The 7,912-nt window shown below is 47.5% G+C and overlaps 1 protein-coding gene across 1 annotated transcript; it reads left to right on the forward strand.

Annotated features, from left to right (window-relative positions):
* The first annotated feature begins 470 nt into the window (after positions 1-470).
* On the forward strand, positions 471-3,946 carry Pnrc1 (proline rich nuclear receptor coactivator 1). The gene is made up of 2 exons (XM_057791212.1): positions 471-1,072; positions 2,858-3,946. Exons 1-2 carry the CDS (start codon positions 623-625, stop codon positions 3,299-3,301), a joined length of 894 nt encoding a protein of 297 aa, XP_057647195.1. The 5' UTR covers positions 471-622; the 3' UTR covers positions 3,302-3,946.
* The last annotated feature ends 3,966 nt before the right edge of the window (positions 3,947-7,912 follow it).

The following is a 7,912-nucleotide window of genomic DNA, read 5'->3' on the forward strand; positions in this document are numbered from 1 at the left end:
TTCTTTTCATCCCAGGGTTAATTAGCAGCGTCACAAACCGAATAAATGAGAAACCACACAACCACGCTTCACTGTAGATTACACGGAGGCAGATCTTCATCAGTGCTATGGAATAAATCCTTAGTGTTCTCCAAAATCTCTTAACTACACATTTTATGAACTGAAAAAGAATAAAAACGAACAAGCCGTCCCTTCTCGAGGTCAGCAGCTTCCTAATTCCTCCACCGCCCTCACCCCTAGCGAGCCTCCAGGGAGGTGAGGCCGAAGTCGAACTTCATTGTTCACGGGACACTCTCCAGAAGAGCCCGTTGGTCGCGCCTGCGCAACGTGTGCTCTTTGTGCCCGGCTGCTGCAAGCCGCTTGTTTGTGTCTTACGGGGGCGGGGGAGGGGTACGAGGGCGTGGCCTGGCAGGCGCGTTCGGACTGGGCCGCCGCAGGGAGGTGGGCGGGCCAGGGGCGGGGCCTCGGCTAACAACACTCGCAGCGGCGGCCCGGGCTATTTGTTGCTGCGCTGCCTCGCCCGAGTCATGGTCCTTGCTCCGAATCTCCCAGCAGCAGCCGCCGCCGCCACCCCGTGACGCCCGCTTCCAGTCGTCTGCCGAGTCCCACGCCTCGCCGCGCCATGACCGTCGTCTCCGTCCCGCAGCGAGAGCTCGCTCTGGGCGGCCGCCTAGCGCCGCTCGGCTTCCTCGGGGCCCTCCCGATGGTGAGCCCGGCCCCGCCGCCCTTGCCGCGCCTTCCGGACCCGCGCGCGCTGCCTCCCACCCTCTTCCTGCCGCACTTCCTCGGGGGAGACGGCCCGTGCCTGGCCCCCGCGCCTCGCACCGCTGCGCCGTCCGGCTGCAGCCCGGTCCCGGCGGCTGCCCCGCGGGCGGCGCCCAAGAAGCGCCGGAAGAAGAAGGTGCGGGCCAGCCCAGCCGGACAGCTCCCCAGCCGCTTCCACCAGTTCCAGCAGCACCGGCCGAGCCTGGAAGGCGGCCACAGCCCGACCCCGGGGCCGACCGCGGCGCCGGAGGAGCGGGGCCCGGCGGCCACAGCCCTGCTACACCGACAACCCCCGCTCGCCAAGGAGGTAGGGCCGGTGGGGGCGGGGCGGCTGTTTACTCGGGAGGGAAGTTTCCGTGACGCTCGCTGGAGTCGCGGGGCGGAAGCGGGCGGTGGGTGGGGGGCGGGGGAGAAGGGGGCTGGGCGGCTGCGCTGGCGCCGCCCATTGGCTCCGAAGCCAGCCAATAGGAGCAGCGGCTGCGGCCCAGCAACAGCCCGCATTTAGAAGGCTGGCGGCGTTCCAGGGGGTTTCGGCGTTCGGGGCTCACGGGCTCTCGGAGGGCTGACGTCAGCCCGCTACGTGCGGCGCTCTGGGGCGCTCATGAAGGCGGTGCCGGGTGGGGGCGGAGGCGCAGGCGCAGGCGCTGTGCCCACTGGGGCACCCGGGCCGAGCCCACGCGCGGCTTGACCCGCGGAGTCGTACCCGGGGTTTTGGAAGTTGGCAGGAGCGTGTGTCTTTCAGACGCCCGACTCGAATGTTTCCCAGCCCCGGTGCTGCGAGCGGTGCAGGCGGTCACGAGCCTGCCTCTCTGGCGGGGCTTCTAAGTGGTGTCCAAAATGAGTTTTAGAAGTTATCAGATGAACCACGCCAATTCAGTGATTTGAATGATAACGGATAAAATTTCGTCGGGGTTAGAGGAATTTGAGAGTAGTCTTAGTTTAAAAAACAAACAACCTTTTCATACAATTTGAAGGATTGGTTCTCGTTTATAATGACCCAAAACCAGTCTTTGTACTAGAATTTGTACTTGATCAGGGTTTGCCCATGGAGGGGAATCAAAACTTAGGTTCTAAGGGTATTTATTTATGTACTTACTTCTTAGTTTTAGTTTCAGTTTTTCAGGCAGGCGCTTACGTAATCGGTATTGTCTTAGAAAACTCACTGTGCAGCTGAGAATAACAGATATCTTAGCCCCCACCCTAGTTCTGCGATTACAGTACATCACACCTGCTAAGATTTCTTGAAATGTTAATCTAAAAGACTTGGCCAAAGATTTTATTCTTCAAAGGCAGTATTGAAAGGGGAAGCTGTGCTACCCTTAGCTACTCACTGATGGGTGACCTTGTACTTAGCTTTCGGGTTTCTGTGTCGTTGCTGGTAAAGTTGCAGGTAACAAGGGATCTAATAGTAGAGTTTTCATTTGATACAGATTTCTGTAGGTTCCACTTTTGGTTAGAAAAGTTACTACAGTGTGCAAAAATGTTTTAGTTATCTTTGTTGGTGGCTGAGTTGAAGGTTACAAGATTAACCAAGCAGTTCGCGCTGACTTGGACTTCTGCTTCTTTGGGCCTTACAGGCCTTTTGGCTGGGCGTAAAGGCTTTTCATGAAATTGTTGAATCTGAAAGGCACACAAGGTACATTTTTCTTTTGTTTGTTTCGAGACAGCTGTTTCTCTGTGTAACAGCTCTGGCTGCCTTGGAACTTGCTTTGTCGACCAGGCTGGCCTTGAACTCACAGAGATCTGCCTGCTTCTGCCTCCCTAGTGCTGGAATTGAAGGCCTGCACCAACACTACCAGGCCAGGAACATTTTTCTATCCCGCAAGTAACTCTTGCTTACAGTTAGAAAAGGTGGACATGGTTGCCTTGAATTTTTTAAGTTGGATGTTTTACTTTATATGTATTCCGGTAGCAGCATTGATGAGTTCATGTTTTCAGTAGCAATATAAGAGGCATGTGTAATTGGAAACCTAGTAGCTAGCATATACTTTGTCGAAATTGGATTCAATTCTAGAGGAATTTAGAAGAAAATATGTAAAATATATGCTGTAAAGATAACTTTCAAACTATTCACTTTTGTGTTCCTTTGTAGGTGTTAAAATCAAAGATGGGAAAATCGGAGAAAACTGTCCTTCCCCACGGCCAGCTTGTACATGGTATACACTTGTGTGAACAACCAAAGATAAACAGACAGAAAAGCAAATTTAACTTGCCACTAACCAAGATCACCTCTGCAAAAAGGAATGAAAATGACTTTTGGCAGGACTCTGCTTCCCCCGATAGAATGCAGAAGCAGGAAAAAAAGCCTTTTAAAAATACTGAGAACATTAAAAGTAACCATTTGAAGAAATCAGCATTTCTGACAGAAGTTAGCCAAAAGGAAAATTACGCGGGAGCAAAGTTTAGCGACCCACCTTCCCCTAGTGTTCTTCCAAAGCCTCCGAGTCACTGGATGGGAAACACTGCTGAAAATCCCAGCCACAGCCGGGAGCTCATGGCAGTGCATCTGAAAACACTCCTCAAAGTGCAGACGTAGATTGTAGTTTTCAATATGTATGTTAAACATAGATTTTTTTCCCACATCCTTGGACTCTAAACGGAAATGGATACAACCGTGGAAACTTGCCATGTTGCAGCAGACGACAGGAGATGAGCTTAAGTCACACACAAGAAACTTGTATTATATTTTATATTTTGTAAATACTGTATACCATGTATTATGTGTATATTGTTCATACTTGAGAGGTACATTATAGTTTTGTTATGAAAGTATGTATTTTGCCCTGCAGATGTGGGTGTTTTGTATATATACAGTGGAGATACTTTAAGTGGGTGCTTAAGGCACGTGGAAGACTGTTTCCATAGGTACTGAAAGTTTTTTAAGAACAGCTCTCAAATCTCAAAAGTGAAGACCTAAATGTGAAACAATTTACTATGTACTACTGAAAGTTAAATCTGGCACAATCACTGTAAACATGGACTTTGTCTGTGTTTCTCTAAATTGACTTGCCTTTTAATCTGTAATTGCTAGAAAATTTCTTGTTTTTACCAAACTTGATTTCTGGATATCAATATATAGCCATTATTGAGATTTAAAACGCCTCAAATTTTAAATGCCAACAAAATTGGTTGTAATCAAATTTTAAATCAATAATAATTTGGCCTCCCCCCTTTTAAGCTAGTCCTGGCTTTTTGTGCATGACTGCTGACTGAATGAGTGTGTAAGCAGGTGACTTTGTGTGATTGGACTTGGAAGGTTTTACTTACTGTCTTTGTCACTATGCTAAAATACCAGTCTTGCTACAGAATTTAAATGTGACCAATAATTTTAACCTACCTCTGAGAGCAAGAATTTCCTGTCTTAGAAATAGAAATGGATGTGAACAAAAGGAAAACTGGTTATAAATACAGCTCTCATGTGGTTCAGGCTGTCCTAGAGCTCAGCTGTGGAGTTGAGGTAACCTGGAACTTGGGATTCTTCTGCTTCTGCCTCTCCTGTGCTGGGATTACTGGCATACCCCACCTCTCCTGGTTGATGTAGTGCCAGGGATCAAACTCGGCCTTGTGGATTGATCCTAGGCTAGCAGGCATCCTTTCAGATGACTCTGTCACTAGATCTAGAATACATAGGTTTTCATTTTTATTTTGACTTTTTTTTTTTTTTTTGAGTTTTCCAAAGTGTTCTTGAACTTGTCTGATGGTCCAGCAGGCCTGAAACTTGTAGTCTTTTTGGCTGGGCCTCCTGAGGACCTGGGATTACAGGCAAGGTTCTACAACTGACTTAGAATTTACTTTCATATATGAACTATTAACTGCTTGGCTTATATGCTTTTTAAACATTTTTACTTAACGATTAATTTTTAATTACCTGCATGTGAGTGTAGTGTCCTTGGAGGCTGGAGAAATTGGATCTCTGGAGTTCAAGTTACAGATGGCTGTGAGTGCTGGGAAGTGAGCTCAGAAGAGAAGTGTGTTTAACCGCGGAACTCTCGCATGTCCTGCATTTTTCATTGAGAAAATACTACAAGGGGTGAGGAAATGACTCGGGGTAAAGGAGCTTGCCAGGAAAGTCTGATCCTGAAACTCAAAAAGTGGAAGGAGAGAAGTGACCCCACTTCTTGGCCTTTGAGGTCTTCTTGTGTACTGTGGCACACATACTTGTTAAAGAGTTTGATGGAGACTTTGGAATTTAAAGCTTACATGAAGGTAAATGCCAGTGGGAAGGCAAGAGGCAAAAAGATCCCAAGGCTCCCCGGCCAGCCAGCCTAGCAAACCTGGATGCCCCCGTTGGTCAACAAGTGTATGTGCTACTGCACAACTCTGACAACTTGAGTTTCAGTCCCAGAACCCACATGAAACAACTCAAAAGTTGTTCTCTGACCATGACTTGCTATGGAGCATCATCTACATACGTACACAAAACAACAGCCATTGAGTAAGATACACATGAGAGTTGGTGCACGGATGCCCATGTCCTAGTACTCCTAAGTTGCAAGCAGGAGGCTCAAAAAAGTCATGGTAGCTTTTCAGTGACTCCAACCCTACTACACAATGCCAGGGCCAAGATACAGTGATCCTTTAAAGCTAGTGCCGTGTAGTAGATTCTTAGACTTTATTGGCCAAGTTCTTATGCCACCTTGAGTTAGTCTTGGCCCCCTAGACCACGGTTTGCGTAGCTGCCGTTCAGTGAAACGCAGAGGTTTATACTTAGTGATGCTCGTTACTCGCAGCTCTTTCAGCCCCAGCAGACCCACTGTCTAGTATGTCAGAGTTTTCACGTCAGTGGTGCTATCTCCTTGGTCACAGCAGACCAGAGGCTGCAGATTCTTGATCTGGAATGTCACTCTGGTTCACAGACTCTGCTTTTGTCTGAAACTTAAGCCACACCTCTCTTGCCTGACTTCCCTCAAAGGTGGCCACCACTTTTAATTGCGGTACTGACAAGACAGGCAAATCTCTTGTGAGCTCAAGGCCACCCAGGCTCTCACAGAACTAAATTCCCAAATTGCTTCTGGTCATGCTGTTTACCATAGAAAACATGAGCTCTTAAGTTTTTGTGCTGAGAAATCCAAGGTCCCCCTGCAGGGTTTCTCCCGTGGAGCACAAGGCCCAGAACGGTGGGAGTGGTGATGAAGAGCACCTGCTGGACTGACAAGGTTCCTGGTCCTGGTGGTACTGGCACAAAGCCAGCAACCCCACCCCATCCCCAGCCCATTCCTGATTCACAAGGTGGTGCTGGGGAGAAGGGTACTTAAGGTGACATTACAGAAAGGGAAACCAGTTTTGCCAGGGAAAGTGGACAGTTAGCTGCTCTCTGTTGCTATAATAAGACGAAAAAGGAACTTGGGGCTTGTGCCTTTAATCCCAGCAATCGGGAGGCCAGCCTGAAGGAATTTGGGGCTTGTGCCTTTAATCTCAGCAATTGGGAGGCCAGACAGGGAAGCAGAAAGAGGTCCTGTCTCAAAACAAGAAAAAATGTAACTTGATGAAGCAAGGATTTATTTTATTTTGCAACTCACAGGTCAGGCTGTGACAGGGAATTCAGGGCAGGGCCACCAGAGGCAGGAACGGAAGCTGACCAGTGAACAACACTGCTTAGTGGCTTGCTCCCTATGACTTGCTCAATCTCCCAAAACAGAAGCTTCCCCCAAGTTTCCATCTCAAACCTCTGGAAGAAGTAGAGGGGCTTTGACAGTCTGCTTTGTCATGCATCACCGTTAGACATTAAACCCACCCCTCACCAAAAAAAAAAAAAAGTTCTTTTTGTTTGGTTTTAAGCCATTGTATCACAGCACTGTAGTACAGGAGTTCACTGTGAGGCCTGCCTCAGCCTCCTAAATGCTGGGATTACAGGTATGCATTACTATATCCATCTCTAAAAGTTAATCTCTGTGTGTGTGTGTGTGTGTGTGTGTGTGTGTGTGTGTGTGTGTGGTGCAGAAGAGTAAACTTTGGGCTTTGGGCATGCTGGCAGGAAGGGTAACATTGAGTTATATACCAACCTCTTCTTGATGTTTCACCTTGAGACAGGTCTTTCTATGGAGACCAAATCACCTTGAGGTTGTGGTCCTCCTGCCTGTGCCTATCAAGCCTTGGGATTACAACCGTGTCCAGCAGTAGGCTTGGTGTATTGAATGCATTGTCGGGGCTGGGAATATAGTTCAATGCTAGAGTTGAACCAGGCAAGAGGCTCTAGTTTCAATTTCCCATGCTGAAAAACAAACAAATATTTAACAACCACTAAATTATTTGCCAGACATAGCGGTACATACCTATAATCCCATGCCATAAACCCCCTCCCCTACACATACAGTAAATTTTCAACATCTATTTTCTTTTAAAATGGGTTTATCAGGTCATACTGCTTCACTAATGAAAACGTACCTATAAATATTCCAGGTAATCCTCCAGAGCTGCTTGTGTATACACAGACAGGTACTTCAATTACAGAGAGCTCCCCAAGGTTAGCGTGTTAACCTGACTGTTAAGTGTGAGCTGCAGCTGTGTCCTTGGCTGTCTCCTGTGTTGGGAGGAAAGACGGCCGCTCAAAACTATTTTCCTTTCATTTTCAGAATTTGTTTTTCATTTATAAAAATTCCCATTTTTGCCTACATCTCTGTCGGCACATTGCATGCCTGCTGCCCACAGAGGCCAGAAAAGGGAGTCAGGTGATCCTGGGACTAGAGTTAGGGATGTTCTTGCTGGAAATCTAACCACCTCCTCTAGGGAAGCCCTTAACCACGACACCATCCCTCCAGCCTGAGGTTTTTGGTTGGTTGGTGTGGTGTGTGTGTGTTGTTTTTAATTGACGAAGCTGGTTTGGAAAGACGGCCACCTCCCTTCCTGATCTGAATTACAGGCATGCACTGTGCCTGGTTATTTTCAGTTTGTTTTTTTTTTTTTTTCTAACAAAAACTTCCCACTTGTATTTTCACTTTCATATTTATTTTTTTTTAAGTAACAAAACTTGATTTTGCACACTTTGTCTTCCTTATTCATTCATTTATCTATTTATAGGCAGGGACTGTTAGAGCCTAGGCTGGCCTCAAGCTCCTCATTCTCCTGCCCCTGCCTTCCAAGTGCTAGGGTTGCTGGCATGTGCCACGGTGATCGATTGTTTTTTCCTTTCAGTAAACATTTTGACAGC

Source organism: Chionomys nivalis, chromosome 16 (genome assembly GCF_950005125.1).
Source record: "Chionomys nivalis chromosome 16, mChiNiv1.1, whole genome shotgun sequence".
In the NCBI taxonomy this organism is placed as follows: domain Eukaryota; kingdom Metazoa; phylum Chordata; class Mammalia; order Rodentia; family Cricetidae; genus Chionomys; species Chionomys nivalis.